This window comes from Papilio xuthus, unplaced genomic scaffold, assembly GCF_000836235.2.
Source record: "Papilio xuthus unplaced genomic scaffold, Pxut_1.1 DF826949.1, whole genome shotgun sequence".
NCBI lineage: Eukaryota > Metazoa > Arthropoda > Insecta > Lepidoptera > Papilionidae > Papilio > Papilio xuthus.
In genome coordinates, this window is record NW_013531700.1 from 2,623,386 (window position 1) to 2,647,272 (window position 23,887).

General features: G+C 33.9%; 1 protein-coding gene across 1 annotated transcript; it reads right to left on the reverse strand.

Moving 5' to 3' along the window:
• Positions 1-16,243: 16,243 nt before the first annotated feature.
• On the reverse strand, positions 16,244-22,132 carry LOC106120668 (uncharacterized). Its single transcript, XM_013316035.1, has 16 exons — positions 21,992-22,132; positions 21,798-21,888; positions 21,030-21,209; positions 20,402-20,492; positions 20,070-20,186; positions 19,721-19,884; positions 19,285-19,396; positions 18,954-19,063; positions 18,655-18,761; positions 18,142-18,460; positions 17,881-17,961; positions 17,419-17,578; positions 17,094-17,210; positions 16,763-16,864; positions 16,531-16,610; positions 16,244-16,360 (listed from the first exon to the last, which is right to left on the reverse strand). The coding sequence occupies exons 1-16, from the start codon at positions 22,054-22,056 to the stop codon at positions 16,331-16,333; spliced, it is 1,926 nt and encodes a 641-aa protein (XP_013171489.1). The 5' UTR covers positions 22,057-22,132; the 3' UTR covers positions 16,244-16,330.
• Positions 22,133-23,887: the final 1,755 nt, after the last annotated feature.

The following is a 23,887-nucleotide window of genomic DNA, read 5'->3' on the forward strand; positions in this document are numbered from 1 at the left end:
TAAGAAAATATTCCTATACTAAAACAATAACACGAACTCAAGTTACTTGCTCACTTTGCATATATAGAGCTGTATGTAGGAGAGTAGAGGTCTGTCAGCGCGTATAAATCCAATCAGTGGGTCGAAGAGACCCGTTGCGATGTTTACGCCGGGCCGTGCAGCCGGCGCAGAGCCCCTGTGTAGGTATATATGTTGCTCGCAATATGCCGAATGCATTGATGCAGTGAGCCACTCTAGGGTTGGCAAATCATTGTCATTTAATTTCAATTTTACAAAGTACTTGTACAGAAAGATTTCGTCCTCTTGTTTGTAGCCTCAGAGGCATTGAATTTACGTTTATAATCAATAACAGCAATACAATTATCAAAGTACTGTTATAATAATAATAAAGACTTTATTGCTGAAGATAATTAGTTTTACAAATTTTTATACATTTGTTTTTTAGTTACATTAACTAAATAATATTAAGTATCAAAAAATAGTTTTGAACCGGCGACTGCTATCTTTAATATACAATTTGTCCTAAGACAAAGGCCTCCCTCCTCTAAAGATTTCCATTTCTGTCTATCCCTGTCTTCTCTAATCCATAAACGACAAAGTACTGTTAGTTGTTCCAAATGATAAACTAGGGAAATCATAATGTTATGTAATTCATAATTCATGGTACTGAAATACGTATAGCAATATATATCATCATAATCAGCCTAAACTTGTCCACTGCTGGACGTAGGCCTCGGCACAGGACCGGGCATTGTGGCAATCGATGGAGGAGGCCTACGACCAGCAATATATATACTCAATAGTATTATTGGTTTTTCTATGAATTGACAACAGAAATAGGTAGCCAGTAATATGCTAAATACCACATGTGTATAATTATCTAGTGCAATTTAAAAATCCTTTTGCGCCCGATCTTTAACTTTTTTTATGTTGCCATCATATTAGCAATCATCAGACTAATCACTATCATAGTCAGTTATTCTTAATCATCAACAGCTCACTATACGTCCTCACTGAGGGGCTCGGAGCCTACCCTAAGTTAGATGTGACTATAGTCAATCACGCTGGCCCAGTGCGGGTTGGTTGACTTCACACATATCTTAGAATTTCTTCTCTGATATGTGCAGATTGCATCACGATGTTTTCCTTCCTTTTAAGAATATCAGATATTTTTGCATATGTAAATTGAACATCGAAAAACACAATGGTACAGGACTTTTAGTATTGCTACTCTTAATAGCTTTTAGTTACTTAAATGTGAGTCTGCAAGTGTTCAACCCTGTGAGAGTGGAGCAGGTAGCGTGGCGAAGTCATTAGCAGTAATGGCTGATCCGGTGCTCCGTCAGATTTAGTGCGGTTATCCGTATGTACGAGTTACATGCATCTACATGCACAACTGCCAAGATTTAATACCATTTACATGTTATTTTAATTCCTTGTCTATTTACACATAAAGGTTATATATTAAGCGATAGAATGGTTATATATCTATGTTAAAACGCTATCTAAACTATATCCCTAGCTCTATTGACTTGCAAGTGAAACAGGAATATAGAGAACTGGCAGGATTTGGTCTCTACCCAAATTACGTATTAAATTAAGTAAAGTGGGCGAATATGTTCTTCACAAAAAAAGGTAAATCATAATAGTGCGTTTTCACAGTGAAAAACATTGTCTTCTCTATTATTTTCTTAAGAAAACATAGATAAAATTATATTTTTATACGAGTTTTGACAACAGAAACCAAAGGTAAAAACATCACTCTAGACAAGAACCTTCAAATGTATTAATCGCAACAACAAAAGAATATTGGAGTATTGTTATAACTATACAAAAATGTTATTTTTCGTGGTTATATCAAAAATATTACAATTTAAAAGGGTCGGGATCTCCATACGCGTTATCCCTCCCCGTTGGGGGGAAGACTTGGGTAACTTGGGCTATAACCGTATTTCACCCATGTCATAAAAACTAAGAAACATTGTGCCGCAAAGTATTATAATAAGAATTCTGCCACAGCCACACTGTTGGCTTCGAGATTTATTCACAATTATTATTACGGATTAAACTGTTTTACGCATTATTTTATTTATAATATAAAAGATTATTGTTTGATTTATAAACAACTTATACTAGTTGACGTTGAAGTTTTTTTTAAAGAAACAGATTTCCATACTCCTCCTCCTTCTATGATATGATTCTCATGAAATTTTGTGAGCATATTGAGTAGGTCTGAGAATTGGCTAACATCTATTTTTAATCTCGCGCGGACGGAGTCGCGGGCGACAACTAGTTGTATATAAATTATTGTTAATTATTCACAAACTACTACGATTCAGTACCTTTTCTTGCAATTGTGCTACAGTATTATAATATAATAAATAACGTCTGATAAACTCAAAATGTTTTGGCAAACTCTTGTCCACATTTAAAAAGGGACTTCGATATTTCTTTTAACGATCGTAAAATATGTTACCTAGCGAGGGACGCCGAGTGATTTGCATGTATGTGGGGAGGGACGAACGGTTCGAGAGGAAATTCTAAACTATTTTGAGGGAAGAAACATCGTCCTCTGTAAGAATACGAAGGGGGAACTTTTAGTATTGTTGTCGAATTTAAAACGGAACACTAAAGGAAACTTGAATGTCTTAAATTATTGGCAAATATATCCTTGGAATTTTTAGTAACTGAGCTATAAATCTTACTAATATTATAAATTCGAATGTTTGGTTGGATGGATGCATGTTTGTTTGACGGTATCTCTATAATGAGTGCATGGATCTCTCTCCAATTTGGCTTAGTTGTAGAACATAGTCTGGAAGAACACATAGATTACTAATTAATTTTTTTTTATTCCGCGCGGACGGAGTCGCGGGTTATATTGTCATAAATACCACTAAACATTATAGATGCTATTTAAAAGCTAATAGGAGCAACACTACTGAAAATATGCGAAATTATTATTTTGGTGTAAATCATTAATTTACGTGAAAGTATGGTAAATGAGAAGTGCGAATATTTCCAAAAAGTTTACAAATATCAATGCCTCCTTTTGAAATTAGAATTGTCTAAGTTGTGAGTAAGCTGTAGTTATCCTTTCCATACTCTTAGAAAAAAACCGAGAGCATAATAAATTGTTTAACTGGACGGAATAGGCTTCTTTCATTTTGTGGTAAAAATGTATTAGTCCGATTATTGGTTTGTTTAAGTGCACTCGTCTAAGCGTAATAGGCTAGTTGCTTGGAAAAACATGGGAATTAGCGTCGTTATTATTCGCCACCCAACAAACCTTTAAGTTTACCTTTACCTTTAAGATTGATGTTAAAACTAGAAAACTATTCGGATACCTATCGATATACCTTCATGTCTACGTCATATTAATTCCTTATTTGTCGAATATCGATCAGATGTGTCGTATAACCAAGATGTTTATTGAATTATATTTATACGTAACGGCTCTAACTTCTGCCATATATCAAGATACGACACCAATTTGTGACAACATCGAAACATAAATAACCTGTTCATTAGCATACACAACGGAGCATCGTATGTAGATACCTCCACATCTGCCAACTATCTGCAAGAAAACGTTTATTTCATTCTAATTTATATTTCCATTCTTGTCTCGCACGCCGGGAAACTGACCGAGCGTGCCGATAGGCGGAGCCTACAACCTAACCGGTATAACTTGAACCGTGGAAATCCGTGGAATAACACCCTTTACATCTATAGTTCACGAGCTGAAGAGGACGGGGAGGATCCGAGTAATATGGCCGCACTATATATCGCCTGAGTGCACATTGGCTGATTTAGACCACGCCTACATGGAAATGCATTTCCAAGATTGCTATGCAGATGGTACTCCGTAAGAACAGCGATTCTGGGAAGTTTCGTTCGGATTTTGAAAGGCGTTGGGTTTTTGCGAGCGCCGGTTTTTAGGTTAATGGGCGATACAGACAGGGTTTGTGCGTTTTGAATTTGGATCGCACACAAACCTTTTTCTCTTAGAGTTATTCAATGATAGATACAAAGAAAAAAATTACATAAATACATAAATAATTGTAGGCATAAAATGCTTCAGTTTTCATCTTGAATTTCATCCTAAATCTAACGCGAAGGTTCAGATTTTGTATGCCTATTTATGCCTACATTTGTGTATGATATTTCATAAATTCTTTGTTTTGTTTCCTGCAGTTTAAGTGTACTAAACACTATAAAATATATTAAAATCCTATGACTCATATATGAATTACACTACAATAAAAGTAAACGCGAAAATAGATAAGTCAATTTCAAAATACTTAATAACGGCAATGTCACTTTGCTTTTTCTGCTAGTCTCAATAAAGTAGGGTATATAGATTCTACAGGTGGTTTTCGTAAATACGGTACTATCAATACCACGATTTGTCTAAAATATAATTATTACTAAAATAGAATCCATATATGGGAGCAAATTACATAACAAGATTAAATGAAGTCGAGTGTAGCACATAATTTGTGCAAGACTGTACATAGGGGGCTTACATAGAGAGCGGGAGCGGGCGCGGGCGGCGGGCGGAGTGCGTAACGAAATGCCCACGCAAATCGCATCAGACCACTGTGTGCACATCTGTTGCCTGCCTTATCAACTTAACTGCATTCCATTTGCTTATCGATTCTATATGTTAACGTTTACATAACTACGTAATAATCATATGTTAACTTATTATTGATTTAATTAAAATGACGAGTTTAACATTTGAATAATTACAATTTAGGAAACTTTTTAATAATTCTTAATGGCAATGTAGACTAAACAAATCAATTGTTTTTTATAAAAATAAAATAAAGAAGTGATAGTTCATTTACGGCTTGTCCAAATAAGGTTCTTGGAACTTATTTGTCAAATAGAGTAAGTTTCACAATCTCTAAATAAGCTATGAAACGCAAACTATTTTGACAAGACGTATTATTTGTTAGTTATTTATCCCTTGACTTAAACATTAAAACAAGACCTTAAAAACAATAATTATAACTAAATGTATCGTTGTGAAACTAGAAAAATATACGAGTCGAATGACTCCCTACTCCACAAAATAAGTAAATTTACCTTGCCTTCGGGAGGTCAATGAAACGGACATATGTAAATACAATTTTATATATTTAATAAGGCACAACTCATGACAAAATCTATTCAGGAAAAATATTATAAGCAATAATAAATTGTGTAATATTAAGCAATAACAGAAGTAAAAGATTTTCCTTGATCAGAAATCGCCACCGTGTCTAATAATACACCTATTTTAATAACAAAGCTGAGGCCCGATCCTGAGCGGCGCACAATGCTCGCCGCCCGGCGTTGCCCGCTTCGGTGGCTTTCAATCCCATCCTATTGCTGGTTTTTACTTCCGTTCGCTTTACACTTGACGTGCGTTATTGTAGGAAATGAAAAGATATCTTGGTCGCCTTTTTTTCTTGGTACCGGATTAGACTTCTGCGGCCCCGATGATATTTAGGGATGGGCAATGTTGCATTTGGAATATTTTTGAACGTGTATTTTTCGTTGAGGGATTTTTTTAATAGAACCAACTATAGGAGTAATTCATTTCTTGTAATATTGTAAACAAAAGAACGGAAATATAATATTCAATCTTGCAGTCTCTAAACTGAAGCGATTTTGACGAGTTATTTGTTTAAATTCGTATTTGTTACATGAGAATGTAACAAATACGAATCAGTCAGACAGTGGACAAACAGTCTCGTTTCTTGACATCTTTAAATTATGGTGCGTTTAAAAATATTGAGAAAAAACATAGTAGAGAAACAATTATATCGATATAAAGGCACAACATAAATAATTACGACGTTTCAAGACCCGAAGGAACATTCGATCGTTAACGACGATACGGCCGTGTAATAGATTGCGTCCGTCGGAACGTTAGCGGGTTCGTTTCCGACGAGACACGTGGCCGTTTTAAAATATATTGCCTACAATTTTTGCATAATTTGAAGGGGTGCAATTTTAATGGATAATTTTTTTTTGTCTAAAAAATATTTCTTTTTAAAATCATTCGACAACCAATACAAGACTATTCACCGTGATACAATTATTGTATCGTGATTTTTCTATTTTGAACTAACATATTGCTATCTCTATTTGACTTAAAGGAGGATTATAGAGATTAGAATATGATTTCATAGAAGTTTTTGCAGTGGAAATCCATAATAATATTACATCATACAAATAGTTTCTATTTTTAAAATATGTATGCACAGAGAAGTTATTAGGTATAAAAATCGTATGAAATCGGGGAATCCTATTATAATTTTAAAGTGGTCGTAAAATGAAAAGTTCACGCCAAGAGCCGACCTCATAGAGTGGTGCCCATTGTCATTCAAATTCTGGCCGACACATCCCGACACTTCGCCGCAGAAAATTTGAATAATAATCGGGTCCAACATTCATATATTAAGCCGACTCTATGGCTGAATTTGAAGACCAACAATTGCTGATGATTGCATGAAATAACTGCACAATATAGCTTCACAGCCTACAAGAATAGGGAAAGAGCCCTCAACGACAATAGTTGATTACATAAAAACTTTAATACATACTTTTTACTTATTATCGCTACTGGATGAAAACGAATGGTTGATTGGCATTTTTATCTTCATTTTGGAATGGAATTTTAAAAGCAAACAGTTTAAACGTTAAAGTTAATAAAGACCCCTTTACTATTCATAGCGATTACACAACACAATATTTATAACACTTAAAATGCTATCATAAAATACATACAATAGCTCCTCACCCTTTAAACATGTCTGATATAATAGTGCAATACAAAATATGTATTTTATGACACTATGAATGATATGACACTTCGAGGGCGTTGCGAATTATTTTTCAATTCAACCAATATGTATTTACCGACACACAAATTAATAATAAATCTTCTGCTGATCGTTATAAAGACTATAATAGCTTGAGTATATATTTGGTACTACTGTTTTTAATTTAGTAGTCGATGTATTATATGTTGTTGTGTTTTTAACACTTCACCCTCGCTACGAGAGAGGGGTAGCTGGAGGTAGTTTGCACCCTCTCTGATTAGCGTTCTTAATCTACGAGGGATGCACTGATGGTGTCATTCAATATGTAAAAAACTTTAGAAATATAACCAGGCATTATAAAGACAATAAAAAAAAAACTTGTATAGAAAATTAAGAAACTATAAATAAAATTTCTTTTTAAAAATATCTTGTTCAATACAAATTTTAAATTAATTAAATGTCGTAATACTATGGCAAAGACCATTCAGTACAACAAAATAAAAATTACAGCCATCCTTCTGTTGGATTTTTCTAAAAGTGTAAAAGCAATTAAACTGGTAAAAGTAAACTAGGCATCCAAAGTTTAATCTATCAATTTACTACAAACAAACAATCTGTCAAAACACTTGTGACATATTTGTCCAAATTTTTATTAAATTTAATTATGAACATGGAGTTGTAAATAGTTATTTTTTCGTACTCTATACGATGAGTCGTATTGCATAACGCCATCCAGTTATTCAATAATATTTTGTATGTTTATTTAACATCTTAAACTGTTGCTTAATGAACTACAGCGGGGCTGCGGGGATAAGCCTGTTTGCGAACGTATTCATCTCGTTATACTTATTTATTGTAACATGTTTGTTGTGTTACACAAACACATGTTACAAACAACACATTTAAACATGTCACATCACGTTTAAAAAGTACAAGCTTCTACATTTAAATAAATTCATCTTAATTTGTATTTTATGTTGAATAGCTTTAGCCCGCCATTCTGTTCGCGAGAAAATTATAAAAAAACTTAATTAGTAGCCTAAGTGTTCTTCCAGGCTATGTTCTACATCCCTGTTAAATTTAACTGTTACCAAAGAAAATCCTTAGTAACATACTCAAAATAACGGCGTTTTATTGTTTCTATTCCAATTATATTAGTTAAGAGAATTAATGGCTCGATTAATTGGAATTGCAGCCTTAAATTTGAACACCATCTTCGAGAATTACAAAATATTGTCGGGAATCATAAACCGGAAAACAAAACATTTTCTCATTCACAATTAGAGGTGTCAAAGTTATGTTTTTGGGCAGTAGAAACTTAGGATAAAATGTTGTGTTCATGAACAGCTGAAAATTTTCGAACTTTTTTTATGTCAATTGCTTAAAGATCTGATATTCATTGTAGATAAATGATAAATGGTAGTCGAGTAACCGTGGGTTTCTGAGATATCTCTGTATAAAACTTATCGTCCCGTCTTTTATCTTTGACAAAACAGAGATAACAATATGAGCTAAACTGAATTTTCGGTCTCAGATGCCAGCAAGATGGCATCGATTTAACAGCTATAAATAAAATGAATTTATAAATAATGCAAGTATACCATTAACCGCAGTCGTTAACCGCAGTATTATCCGTGGGTCGGATAAATCGCATTCGGATGTATCCGAGACATTAAGTCTCGCGGAAGCGCACGTCGGATGCCGACCCATCCATTGACATCGCTTGCGCTCCGCCGCGCGCCGGCCACGACGGCATCATTAAACATATTAAATGTGAACTTGGAATGAGGTTATTGATTGAAACACACAAGATGACCAATGATTTGGTCAAGGTCAGCAGACTAATAAGAAAGATTTAACGTCGCAATATCTGTGTTTTCTACCAGTGTTTTTTTTGTTAATTCCTGTATCCTATCACACAAAGTTGTTTATTGGTTACTAAATGGCTTTGTTCTGAGCAGAAGACATTTTATAACATTCACAGATTTTTTTTATAAAAAGTAGTACATAAAGCCTCACTCTGTCACGTTTATAATGGTCTTTACAGCTTAGTTTCAGTTAGAAAAAGATATAATATTAATGTCCACAACAACAAAATCCACTTGATATAACAAAGATAACAATGAAGAAGTTATTTAGTAACGCTCGAAACGAAAATTCGATTCGTAATTCAAATTGTAAAAACCGCGAATTCGCCACGCACCGAACGCGTTGTACCCACGGAGCAAGTGCAACAATGACGTCATTAGCACAACTTCTACAACGATTCACAAACCTTCAAAATGTTCCTTAACAACACAGCTTACAGTCGAAAGTTCTTTGACAGGTAAAACATAAAAGGCGATGTGGTAAAATTTGTGGCGTGTATGAATTTAAAAATAATAATGCGTCATCGCCGAGTCCCTCTGTCTTTTTGATTCGGTGTAGCGTAATGCGAATTACGTTCGTACGTTGAATTTGATGAGTGTGTACGTATTTTTTAGACTGTTTTCATTGTTACGACATACGGTAAACACTTGCATGGCAAAAGCATCCAGAAACAAAAGCTTACGCGTCTTTTAGCTCGAACCAAAACAGAGATACAAAATGATTGTATCATCATTTATTGTTAGATTAAATTAGAAAGAATACCAAATATCAAAAATCTAAAAGTAGCCTCGCGAAAGGAAAAGCATCGGCAAGGTTATTTAATTAGGGAAAATATTTTTTAACATAGTCAAGTTTAAAATCAGCAAAAAATATATTTTGAAAACAAAAACTAAAATACAGTCAATTTTCTTACAATAATTAAAAGAGGAAAAAACGATTGTGATAAAACGTATTCAAAATGATAATGGAAACGCATCTCGGACCCCGATGGCTACATTCGCGCGTGAATTTAAATCTCGCCTCGGGTGTTAGGAAGCGGTGATTTGTGGTTATTTACCGCGGTTGTTAAGTTTCCATTTTGTCCGGCAACTCGTGCGGAATACGCGACGATTTCGATGCGTATTTCGTTTTTAATTTTACAGAATAGAACCCCGGAGCGATAGGCATTGTGTTATGCCCCCGCAATGAATATTATTCGCAATTATTACGTCTATAATTACCAATTCAAATACATTCAAATATAATGTGCGTAGTTGCATATTACTATCTCAATTGATGTAACGCAATCTATGTTTTACATAGGATTGATAACGTTATATAATTGGTAAATTATCTACTTAGATAGACAACTTGTTAAATACTACAGAAATGTATACAATATTTCAATAATAAGACAATGCTACAAAACAGCAGATAATTCGTGAGCTACTTTACGCTTTAAATATTAAATAAGTACTGTGCTAATATCATCTTAAAGTTAACGCTTGAATAAAATAATCCAGGGCAATAAGTTGAGGAGTTGGAAACAGCGGGGGAAGGGGGTTGGTTCGTTCGGCTCCAAAAAATCCTTTTGTCCAAACAGAGCGCCGCCGCGAGCAAATGTCACACAGAGTTAACCCTTCCGTGCCGTCCTCATTGGAAATTCACTCGCGATTTACAGCGACCCACGCACTATGAGGAAGAATCGTGCGGTTCAAACGCTTTCAGAATTATGTGTCCTTTTAGTAAATTATTTTAAAATGTTAAAGCTATTAAAAAAACAGACATGTAGAATATTTCTAATGTAAAAATTCGCTATGTACACTTGAGTCAAAGTACCCTGAACATATTTTTTTTTTCGACTCTAATAAAATAAAAACTAATTTTATAATGAACTCAAGTCTTCAAGTTTTATAATCAAACTCGCGATTATATAGTAAATGTTAATCGTATTCAAGTATTGTAAAATTATTTGACCTAAATGTAAATTCATATACGTATTTTTAAACATAAATATTTTCTTCAATGGAATTTAAAATGTTAAAATCGTCGTTTCCTTCGTATAGTGCGTTGTGAAATGGGATTTGCATTACGCGCCCCAAGAAACTGGCGAAGACTTTAAATTTAGTAAATTTACTAAATCTAGGCTTGAACTGATTTCACGCTGGCGGCAGACGGCGCTCGACCCGACGTCACAGACAAAACTTTGCCAGAACTGAATCTCAAGGAATTATTATGCATAATAACTTACTTCGTCTTATCTCTTATATTGTAATATTAAAATTCTCTACGCTCTATATAAGTCCTTTTACCACAGTGCACTTTTAAATATTTTAAGCCATATTAACTTGAAAATCTTTTTAATAAAATGAAATAAAAAAAAACATTTTATTTCTTGCATTTACTACAAATTAGTGACAGACTTAAATTAATTCAGTAGGTTTAATGCAACTTTCTAAGATTCGAAACGAAACTAGTTACAATAAAAATGTAGTACAACACAAGTAAGTTTAAAAGATCTTACCAAATACGACAAAAATAATTAATCAAATCAAAAATTGACTCATCTAGTAGTAACCAATAATATTTTATATCTTCACGTACCTTCAGTCTTTCACCTGAATATTTGTTTTCGGTGACTTTAAACAGGTTGTTTGTTAGTTTATTTTAGAGGAACGAAGACTGAAAGCTCAAGTCTTCTTATATTCTATTTACTACATTTTCTAAAACTATACCTATGCAATACTTATTCAAACTTTCGTGGGACATTATAATAAACTTATATAAAAACGGCTAAAACACTCACGTATTTTCTTCTGGTGTCGGCACCTTCTAGTTTCGAGCCCATCGGGGGCCCTTGATCAGGGTGAGTGAGACTGGTATTATTTTGCGGACGCGGCCCGTCGCTCATACGACGCCTTACAAGATTTTAATAATTTGTTACCACTATAATATATTCAGAATAGCATAGACTGTTTTTAATAACGCGAACAACGCCAGGTTCAAACAAACAGCAAATTTTAAACACATATACAACACTCATGTGATTCAATTTTCTATCCAATTGTAGTCTCTTATATACAAGCATAATTAAAGTATACTTTAATATACAAATTACAAATGCGAGAGTTTTCAAGATCGAGCTTTTTCAATTTTAATTAGTACTCTGCATCTCTGGCTTTGTCTATTGTTGTATTGCTGTACACTTAGTATTGAAATGGAATTAATTATGTTTTCTCTTATGTATTAACGACTACATATACCTATTTACATAACAAGGTATGATATATTTTCCAAACATTAAAATGTACGTAATAGTGTGAAGAAAAATAGATATCTAAACATTTTCTTAGATAACCAATATGCGAATTTCGTCTATTTCAGATCGATAACAACAATCAAATAATAAATGAATAAAAAGCACAATGGGAGATTTCTAACCACATCCAAATCGAATTACTCAAAACTCCTCGTTGCCTATTGAAATATAATGAGTTTATATAGAAAACTAGTTAAAGGCGGTCACTGATGAATAAGTACTGGATGAGCTTTATGCTCATTGAATAAGAAACGCCGAGTATCGAATATTTATTTTGGTCACATTTTATATCTTTGTCAAAAATGGTTGAAGAATAATTTCATCAGTTAAACAAATTTGACAATTTAATTCGCTGAGTGCTTTTTTGCTCACGTATATTTCATTTGGCAAGTTAAAAGTTAAAAAAAATAAGAGTAGTGTATAAATAACGAAGAAAAGGCAAAAACAATCATCCTTGTATAAGCGCAAACGTGCAGCAATTCAAAATTTAACAAAGCCTTAGAAAGAAAAAGAAGGAACAAAATAACATGTACGATTCCGTTCACTTATGCATCAAAAGTAAAAATAAAAAGGTACTTCTAGTTAAACAATAACCTACAACAAGTGCACCCCAAAAGCCACGGGGCTCGGGATACGAATTGAGAGAGAAAGGGGGGTAGAGGGGAGGGAATAAAGACAATGTCGAACTAGCAGTTGTAATCAGGTTAGAGAACAATTTGCCTCTCTAGCCATGCGTGATGTATGGCGGCGTAATCTGCTAGCAGCCCGACTCTGCGATTGATTTTTCAAAGTTCCATATTGCAATAGTTGTGGTGAATCGCTTTTTGAAATTGTACCGAACGCTTGCGTACTTCTTTTGAGATTTCTTAACGTAGAAAATTCTTCTATGCTTGTAACAAAAACATGGATGGTAACTTTTTTACTTTTAAGGGTTTTGATTGGTACAACAAAAGCTTACGTTGGCTAACAATTACTTTGTTGAGGCTTAGACCAATGGTGTATATATATTGAACTTTTTTAGATTCGTACAATAATAGAATTATAAATACGCTTAATTTCAATGTATGAAAGTTAAACTCTAATTTTAATTATGTAGGGTTCTTAGACAAAAGACTAGAATAAGACATAGAAATAAGACATGATAAGTCACAAGTCGTCTGTCCATGATTTGCCATCACCGAAGCTATCATACAGTTAGGTAATATCGGCTTATGAATCTCTTTGAAAATATTAATATAACTTCATGTGCATTTCAGCAAAGGAAATACATAGTAAGAATACGTGAATGTAAGCACAGCAAGTTCTTTTAGAAAATTATAGACTATTTAACAGTTATGTAAGTTTTTACTTGTTCATCAAACTACAAGGAGGGTTATTTCAAAAACTGACACACTTCGTCAGTGTTTCCATAATTAAGGGCGCCATCCGTCGGTCACGTGACCGGCGCGCGTACCGGATTACACCCGTCGCCTACAATGCGAGCCTTCGAGCCTACGACATCTCAATCCGAATACATTCGATGCAGTTGCCGACTGTAATGAGGTATGACATCGCTTTATGTATTCTATAATTGGGGATTTTAATAGTTTTAGCTTCAATTGTTAAAAAAGATTTGTTAATGTTTCGTCATTTATTTGCTTTGATTTATATAGGAATTTTATTGCTTTCATTTGTAGTCAAAATTTGTTATATTATTTGATGAACATAGTCTTCTTGTTCCATTTGGAATTACAAATACGAACTTTATTATGTCGCAATTTCGATATATCTTTGTTTTATGTTATGTAAACTTTTTGTACTAATAAAAATACGGTTACATCATATTCGCAAATGCATTATAATACAAATAAATATGCTAAAAGTTTCTAAAACAGACAATAATATAAATCTCACAAGAATTTACTAATTGAAAATGTTGTTACTCGTAACGCCATCTAGTATTCAATAGTGAAAACGTTTCCTTAAAACTTTTTAACTAAACTTCTATAGTAAATTTTATTGTTGAAAAATATGTATATCATCTTTAACTTTTAATTAAAAATTATAAATACCTAACATCAAAATACTAATACTACGACATATAATTACTATAGCAATCAAGTAAACGATTCATTTTCACTTTTTTTTTAATAAAAAACAAACAAAAAACGTTTCTCACAATAAAAATCAATTAATAACAAATACAACAATTTCATTATACGTGTGAAATATGACATTATGTCGGCACGCGACTTTTAATGGGTTAATATGTCTATTATTCAACAATGGATATAAAAAAGCCGAGCACTGGCAGTGGGCGACATTGATATCATAATCAAAATATGAAATGATATTTTAGGGGACCATTGTCCCCCGAGTGGTATTAGTTCTCGTGACGTGTTTGTTTGTTTTAATGATATTTTATTGAAATGATAGACTTAATGTTACTTTATGTTGATTTTAATGATAAAATTTGTTAACAGGGTTATTTTGAGTTACAAATCATTAACAAGCTTACCCCTTGTTAAAGTTTGTTGTTATTTATTTTTTGAATTTATAATGGACAGATTACACAAAACGGTCGCATGATATTGGTACAATCTTTCAAATCTCTGCATTTTTGTTTTTAAATTCCATGTACTTTATAAGGATTTTCTATCTAAATAAACAGTTATTACCGGAGCTTTATATTTTTAGTCTAGTCTTTTGAATCATGTATATTATATATAGCTGCATAAGCTGTAGTTTTAAATATGCTACATTTTGAAAAATTCTTCATTTTCATTTAAAACAATCAAACGAATATAAATCATTTATTTAATTGAATTCGATAAGTAGCTAAAGAGAGAACATTTTTATCGTAAATCTCCTAAGTCGAACACAATGCAGCATTGTAAGGCCGAGTCTGCAGCGGACGCCACTTCTAAGTTCGCACGCCGAAATAAAAATTCGATAAAAAAGCGCCAGTACACACGTGCCGACGCATTATTCGATAACCGTCGGGGGCGGTATTGGACATTTGAGGGCAACCCTAATTTAAATACTATTCGATACAATGCAATATCAACCTAAAAAACTAAGAAATTAGTTTCAATTTATAATAAATACTTGACGTCCGACTTTTGGATTTTGTGTAAGTGAAATAGAACTCTACTGCGTTTAGATAGATTTGAGTTCTATTTGTTAATGATGTGTGGTTTAACTGAATAGGGCTATCAGAAGATTTCTCTATTTATTGGTGGGAAAAGCCTCGTGTCAGCTCCGACACCAGTTTTAATATTTTCGGTCGCGTGTCCGGCACGCGTTCGGCTTTGGTAAAAAATTGGTCCAGAGTAATTCGCGTTTTATTGCACCATCGTTCCTAGTCAACGCTAAATGCTGTATAAAGTTGTCTGAAGATTTGTTGTGGTCGGTTGCTGACTATTCATCAGTTGAAAATTGGCCGATCACAATAGGCAATTTGAAAATATGTTGGGAATGTGCATAGTTTTAATTACAATGAAGACATCCACAATTATATTTCCTGTCTAATGACCTTGTCTAACGTTTCATTCAATTTAAAGACGTTAAAAATATTTACAGTTCTATTTAAACTATGTTTCTAGATATCTATAGTATACCCAATAATTATGAAAGTTTAGACTAAGAAGTAAGATTGTAACATCATTGCAGTCTATCTAAATATCTTCATATTCATAAAATACCTAATACTAGAAAGCCGTAATTTAGAACCGTGATCCTAGTCAATATTTTAAAATTTTATTACACCGCGTAAACTATCAACATATGAAATAAATGAGTATGAAAATAAATCTATAGAAACTTTATCTATCATTCTACATCTACAAAACTTATTAAGAAATAGACAAAATACAACATGGACAAAATTTACAAAAACTTAAAATCTTAACCCTTTTCCACTTCGTATAAGTAACGCCATCTATCGTTGAGTTGCATCAACAGTTATAAGAGGGTGGGCTCCGAAGCCCTCAGACATGTCCGCCCACGTGGCGACAATACGCCGCGAGTGTGGCTTACAATGGGCGCGTCATAGATACGTCATAATATCGAGCTATTAACAATGACGACAGGAAATTGCCTTTTCCATGTCTACGCAACAATAGAGTTCATGATATTAAGAATTTAATATTTATATTTCTATAAACTCTTGCGTTTTTTTAATCTCAACAGGATTGTTAGAATTCATTAACATTTTAAGATTCTTTTTTAACGTATCAAATAAACACAGAATATAAAATGTCTTGTATATTAGCAATTAACAAAGTTTTACTTAATTCTAAGTAAAAAAAAATAATACTTCTATGGCATGCGTTCAATGTATAAATAATGCTTGGTACGGTTTGCTTCAATCAGAATCAGAGAGCGGGATGCTTTCCTGAAAGATACACTCCGTTAAATGTATCTTCTATCATAAATCTACTCAATTTCAAATGCCATAATCAATTTCTTCGCGAGGCAAACCTAACCAGAATTAGGGGCGATAAAATAAAACAATACTTTTGTGTGACACCCCTAATCCTGGTTTAAAAAATAAAAAGTACTCACCTCAAAGCTGCCAATAAATATGTCAGAGTCATCGGAACCCGGCGGCTGGTGCACGTTATCAACGGCAGTAATCTGTGGCCCTGGAATTTTAATTTTCTAGTATTAGAACAATTATGTACTCAGTTTTTTTTTTATATAACAGAAGGGGGCAATGTACTTAGTTCAAATTTATACACATTGTGCTAATTTAATACAGTTTAAAAATCAATAAAAAAACAATGTATTAACTAACCCATGGGCAAGCACTCAATAGGCTCGAAGAGATCCATCGGGATCAGGTCGAGCGGTGGCGATGGCGCGGGCGGTGGCAGCGCGCACGATGAGATGCAGCGACCTGAAAAGTCACAAATAACAAATCTACACAAGGATGAACATATTAAAAATACTTCTAGAAACATACCTAGGACACCAAGATGTACAGAAAAAAGCACCAACTGAGACCCCAAAATAGACACATAAATTCACCAACACAAATTTAGCTTTAGCTTCATCTTTAGTAATTATGATGTATTTACTCGCAACGAAACAGCTATCTCTACAAATCAAAAGTAACGAAGTCATACCTGATCGAATCATTGGATCATCAAATCTATCAGAAGTGTCGTGACTGCGCTGAACTTTAGGACTCTCAGGTCGAGTTGTTCTGTTATTGCCGCAGGGACCAACGTTAATTTCACCAGCTAGAAATAAAAGTAGTCAGTCTGATGAGTTTTCAATTTTCTCTAAAGCCTATCCTCTGCTTTTTCTACAAAGATATGACTATTTAATTGCCATAAATCTGACAAAAATGACGTAAAATTATTTTACTCCACGTCTATTGCAACTACCAGGACCAGAAGTCTTGGGTCTTGAAAATGATCCATTGATTCAAATGCTGTATAATCTCACCGTGTGTGGAGAGCGCGGTGTGGTATGCGTGGTGCGGCTCCTCAACGCACAGCTGGAGGCGGCCGCCGGGCTGCAGGCGCGGCACCACCGTCGCCACCACCGGCACGCGGATCTGCACCGCGCCCCCCGCACCCGCCCCGCCCACCTGCACCTCCACCTCCTAACATAGTCACAAACTCCAAGTTATTGTCATAATAAAAATCAGAAGCAACGAAGGAATCACATAAGGGCACACAGGCAATGGAAATTAGAGATAAATCCCAAAGCGTATTTCTCAATACCCAACTTTTATTCACTGACAATATTTTATTAAGGTATCCATGATTATTTTATTCTGTTTTTTGTTATGCCTTTATTTTTGGTAAGCATTTCTATTGGTGTTAGACGGTCTGACTGTATTTATCCACAGGGTCTTTTACAATAAGTAAATGGTTGAAAGAATGCTAATGCTCCTATCTTCACCTGAGTGCTGCAATTGTCGTCATTCTTCACAATAATCTTGCCGCCATCTCTCAAGTCAGCAGCGGTCGCCGGCACCAACATCTATGGCCAAAATAAAAACCAATATTTACAAACAGAAAATGAAGCCCGGAAGGCCAGTTCATTGTAAACGAACTTGGATTAAAATTACCAAAGCAGTGGTAAATGGGCAATAATCATTTTTAGATGTTTTGTACATGTAAAAAAATATATGAATTTATAAAAATTGGTGTGTTAACGAACCTGTTTCCCGCCGGGTAGCTTTGTATCAACAACTTTGACTAGTACGGGAGCACCTTTATCAGGCTTGAGGAGTGCAAACGGTGTCTGTCTTGTAGCTAAAGCGACTCCCATATGGTAAGTCTTTATCTGATCAACAATAACACCACCTCCGTTCCAACTCATAGGGTTGGTATAGCACCAAGCGTCGATTGGATCCGGGAAATACTTGGGCACCGACCAAAAGTTGTCTTTGGGATTCCATGTTGAAGAAGACGGAGTTTCCACTGCCGGTAGGAAGGGACCGACAGTTGAGGTAACCTCACAATGTTCGTTTGATTGCCTGAAACATTTATTAATGCAATTGAATACAAACTTTCAGTAGAGATATTCAAATTCTTAGGCTTGTAGCTAATCTTTAACTGACAAAAACACCAATCTTATTATCTTATCTTTAGGTTTTAAATATAACAAAACTATTTGTGTATGGTAATTTAAGTAAGAACTGATATTTTGAACAAGTTAAAGTAATTTCACCTAGTAGAGTCTGGTTGTGTTTCAGCAACGGAAGCGGTTCTCGGCGGGCGCGTGACAGTGCGCCCATCAGGGTTAGATGTAGTGCTACTTGTATCATCTGGATGCGCCTGGAAATAATAACAATACTAGATAAGTCGTCATGTAATGCAATACATGATACACAACAAAATAAACTAAATTCAGCTTCACTTCTTTGGCGTTGGCGACCTCTCGTGTCGAAGGAACTTCGGTCGCTGCTCCAGCGCAGTAAGAGGTGAGTAATAAAGAGAACGAGGAAGAAAATTCAAAATAATTATTACCTTATTCTTATGACATACGAGGTTCGACTGCTGGTTGAATCCTTTGAAGCAAATGTTGCATCTATACGGTCTCTCGTTGGTGTGCGTAAACAGATGGTTGCGGAGGTTTCCTGAAACATCAGAACAATCTTTATTCAAAATTAAATCAAGAAGAATTTTGGATAAATTCAGTCTTATTTTTTAAATTTCGACGGCTTGTAAAACGCAATAGTTTCAGAAATTATTGGATAAAGCTTCAAACGCAAAAACAAGGATATTTAGAAGGTTGTATAAAAGTTTATAAGGTAAAAGTGTATCGAAGGTGAATGGAATAAGGATTTAGGAAGGGAACCTTTCTGATGGAATCCTTTGGGACAGATGTGGCACTTGTAGGGCTTCTCGTCGGAATGGGTTTTGCGGTGGGAGATCAGGGTCGACACGCGGTTGAACGTCTTATTGCAAACCTGGTTCAATATAAATTATACGATTGTTCAATAATCGTAAAATAACGATTCACACGTTTGTAAAATTCTTTATACTTAGCTTGCAGTAATAGATTATATATCAAAATGGTCCCCATTCACAAATATTTTATAAAGTAAAGAAGCAAAATAGCAGAGGTGCGAATATTGTGACAGAAAGAAACTTTTAATTTGTCGCTCTATGTCTTAAGTCCACTCCACTGCTGCAATAAAATTTGTATTTGTAATCTGCTCTACAACATTCCTCTTCTAATTAATAGTAAGTCCTAATTTAGAAGTATAAGTGTTTGGTTCTCTGTCAGTCACCTCACAAGCGTACGGTCTCTCAGCAGAATGTATGGCGCGATGCTGGCTGAGTGTGGAGAGCTGCCTGAAGCTCTTGCCGCACGCCACGCAATGGAAGTTGCGCTCGTCTGTATGTGTTGGCAGGTGACGCATCAATGTGTACTGATGCTGGAAGTCACGGCTGCCTGATACCAAAAGAACAATGTAGAGTATAAACGTGACTGAACTCAAAACTTCGGAAAAAATGAAGAAATGCTATAAAATCAATAAAAAAGTAAGCTCTCGATTGTGATCAATTAAATATTGCTAATTCAAATACAAGATATAAAACCAATGACTGTCACACAATAGTTTTTATATAATAACTTACATATCCCACATTCCCACAGCTTAACAGTACGTCCATGTCTCTTGACATACTTCACGTAATGATACCGCGACCTTGGGTCCGCCTTGTCAATCTTACACGCGGTCTGATTGTATTTACCTGCATACAACAAAAAAAAAATCCTCAATAGTTCACAAAGTTAAGTATATTTACAAAATATTTAATTTTTAAGCTACCATTAACCATCTTGTGACATTTTAGTCATTAGCTTGTTTGAGTCCTGGATCTACGAGAATTTTAAGTAACAAAGGTTGGTGTAAAAAGAAAAAAATCATGGCATTAGAGGATAAAAATCACGGTGATGAAATAATTACCTGTATTTGACGTAGAAGTAGACGAGACGATAGAAGATTCCGCATGCACTTTCTTCAATGACGACTCGAATACAGAGTTCGTGTTTTTCTTCTGAGAATAAGAAAAACAATCAAATTAAGTTGAATAGAACTCAGATGTTGTTTTTACTACGACGTTACTTTGTGTTGTTCTTTTTTTTCCGTCACGTCTTTAATTTTACTATATTTTATTTAAAACAATTTGATTTGTGGCATTCAAAGTTTCAAAAGTTATGCCGCATGGCCGACGTTGTATTACCGCTGCGCTATCCGTGCGGCATCACTCATCATCAACCTGCCCTTATCCCTATCGAGGGTCGGCACAGCATGTACTACTCCTCCATACATCTCTATCAGCCGTCATATCCGAGTCTACCCCCTTCTTACGCATATTCTCTTTCACACAGTCATTCCATACTTTTTTTGGTCTTCCTCTACCCTTGTAGCCATCCACATTCAATCTCATTACTTTTTTGCTTATATCATCATCATCCCTCCTCATAACATGTCCAAACCACGCTAATCTTTTACTCCTCAATTTCTCGATCACTGGCGCTACTTTCAAACTTCCTCTAATTTTATCCGTGCGGCATCACTCTAAAGTAATTACCATGTCAGTCTTCAACTGGACGTCCAGGTCTTTGCCGAATGTAGTCTGTCCTGTTGTCCCGAATCCCGGCTCGGAGACGAGCGCCGCGATGTTCCCATCCTCCTCGGTCCACGCGAACCTGGCCTGCTGCTCTGAACCCTCGGCATAGAAGCCATCGCGGAGGAAACGGGGAACCTCTAACTGTATACAAAGTAATAATGAGCAAACTGTAATAGTAAATGATACGACAAATTGAGAGCCAATATTAATACATAATCGGAGTTTGCTTAGTGACGAATAAAGAGCGAAGTTTGCGTTTAGTACATCTTTGTTTCGTTTTCATTCTGTCTTAGTGTTAGAAAATAGCCGTAATAAATTTCGATATAACCCGTTCTTTTTTTTAATTATTATTAAAAAATAAGACTAGCAAAGGCGAGTACGGTCGACTTTACAATTTGGAAACTTGACAACAAGATTTCTCTTATTTTCTGTAGGGTACATAACTTTATTTTCTTTAATATTAACCGTAAGCTTCCACTGCAGTGAGGCTTGGATGAACATACTTATATAGTCGTCTCTGTTCTTTTAAATAGAATGAAGAGCATGAAAATATGTGCCAATGTAATAGAATCGGTCCAATAAAAACGCATGGTAATTAAAAGAAACGCTTTAAATGAATTATCAATATAGATTTCGTTGATAAAAATATATGTAGGTACCTAGTGATAACTTTATCAAAACCGCTTGAAATTAATAGAAAATTCCATAAATTTTTTAAATTTGACTTACTTCGTTTTTAGATGAACTGGTAAAAAGTGCTTCATTCCCGAATCCCAAATCCTTTTTATAAAATTTATCAGTTAAACAAACTTCATGGATACTGTAACAAAATACATTTGTTCAAATAAAATGAATATAAAAATAATTATAATTCAATATGGTCGAGTCGACATTTTGTTTCGGGAAATAATTGAATATCAAACCTTATAATCTCATCGCCGGGTCTCATCAGGCTACTTTCTTTTATTTCTTCATCACCAAGCATCATTTATTTTTGTATTATTCAATTTTTTCGAGACAAAAAACGCTAGGTCCGTGTCAATCTTCAATTTTTCTAAATTCCTTCAAATATTTCGTAGCTATGACGACTGTTCCAAAAGAATTTCTGGGTATTTTTAAAATAATTTTAATGACATTTTATTAGTTGCCAGTTACAGCCTTGTGTAACAAATAGTTTATTAACCTCTTTTAACCTTAGGTCAATGCACTTGTGCTCTACATTTTTATATCTACACGAATAAAGTTATGAAATATAAAAAAATAATAATTTTAGGAGTTTCTAAGAACTTTTTTTACAAGTTGGAATAAGTATATAGTTACAATAAAATTAACTTTTTTTATATTGACGATGAAAATATTTTAAATACAGTTACAGCAAAAAAAAATTAATAGAAATTACAATACTTTTACAATTACGATTCTTTTTGCTAATATATTTATTAGCAAAAAGAATCAAAAATATATTTTTTCATAAAGCCGAATTTATTTCGCAGATTATATCAGTGTAAAATGTCTACCATTTTAATTTATGATCTGGCATTTGGAGCTTAGTTTTTGTACATTTTCTATTTTTTCTATCATTATCATATTAATTTCTTTTTTATTATTTAATTAAAATAAATAAAATAATTTAATGTAATATCCGAACACATTTAAAAATTGTATCGGGTAACATATTTATCTACCTACATATTCCTTTTATGCGTAATTGAAAATTAAAAGTAAAGGTTTTGAACAGTTAATTAGTTACATATTTGGCTACCGGGATTGTTAGTTTTTTGAAATTCTTTTAACTTTAATAATATCAACTGTGAGTTAGTGATACGTGTTAATGTGCTAAATTTGAACATTAAGTGATTTCAAACTGGCGATAATAAGATGTCTTGAGGTAAATACATTAATTTATTATATTTCTCGACTTTTTCTATCTTATACCAATGCCGTCGAATATTTTCTATTTAGGTTGTTTTCTAAGTCTGTACTGCTTTTGTTATAAGTTCAAATAAAGATTTTTAAATTTTATTTTTAATTATTTTTATAATTATTAATACGTTAATGTAGTAATAATTAAAAGTATCTCATATTATGTATCGTATAAATGACTTACCTCATGTATGCTACCCTGACGGAAAAAAATAGCAAATATTCGCTTCTGCATTTTATTGCCTTTTGAATCGGTCTTAGCAAAATTTCTGTTTTTATATCAACTGCTTATCAGTCTGCAAATGTAATCGAATAATATCAATTAAATGCATGAAAAAATAGCCTTTTATCAGAATAAGCTAATATAGAATATATGACAGATACAGATATTAATTACATTTATAGGTTATTAATCGTTATAAATATAAAACATAAATTTAGTTTAAGAACTTAGATACACATCATTAATATGATATCATAATTATAAATCTTAATTCAAGTAAGAAATGGAAATTTCTTTCTGCTGGAATATTTTCGAGTGGTTTGTTACAATGTCTAAGTGGGCTGCTCATTGCGTTGCCCACTCGAAAGCTGAAGAGCGCTCTGACTTGCCCCTGTCTGAATACAGAATTAATCTTATGAACAAAAAATATGTTCTCTTTTTGTGGCATCTAATATATAGGTATGTTATTTTTATAACCCCTATCTGTTTGGGTCTATATTAAAGTATAGTTTAGTGTAGTGTATAGTAAAAAGGAATGTGCGTTGTTTTGAAAAACATTTGTATTGGTTTTATAAGAGTATTTTTCATTTTGTTACAAACCTTAAATAATATATGTAATAAATTTAAATACGTGTAAATACGTTAAAAACGCAAAATAAAAGTTTGTGTTAAT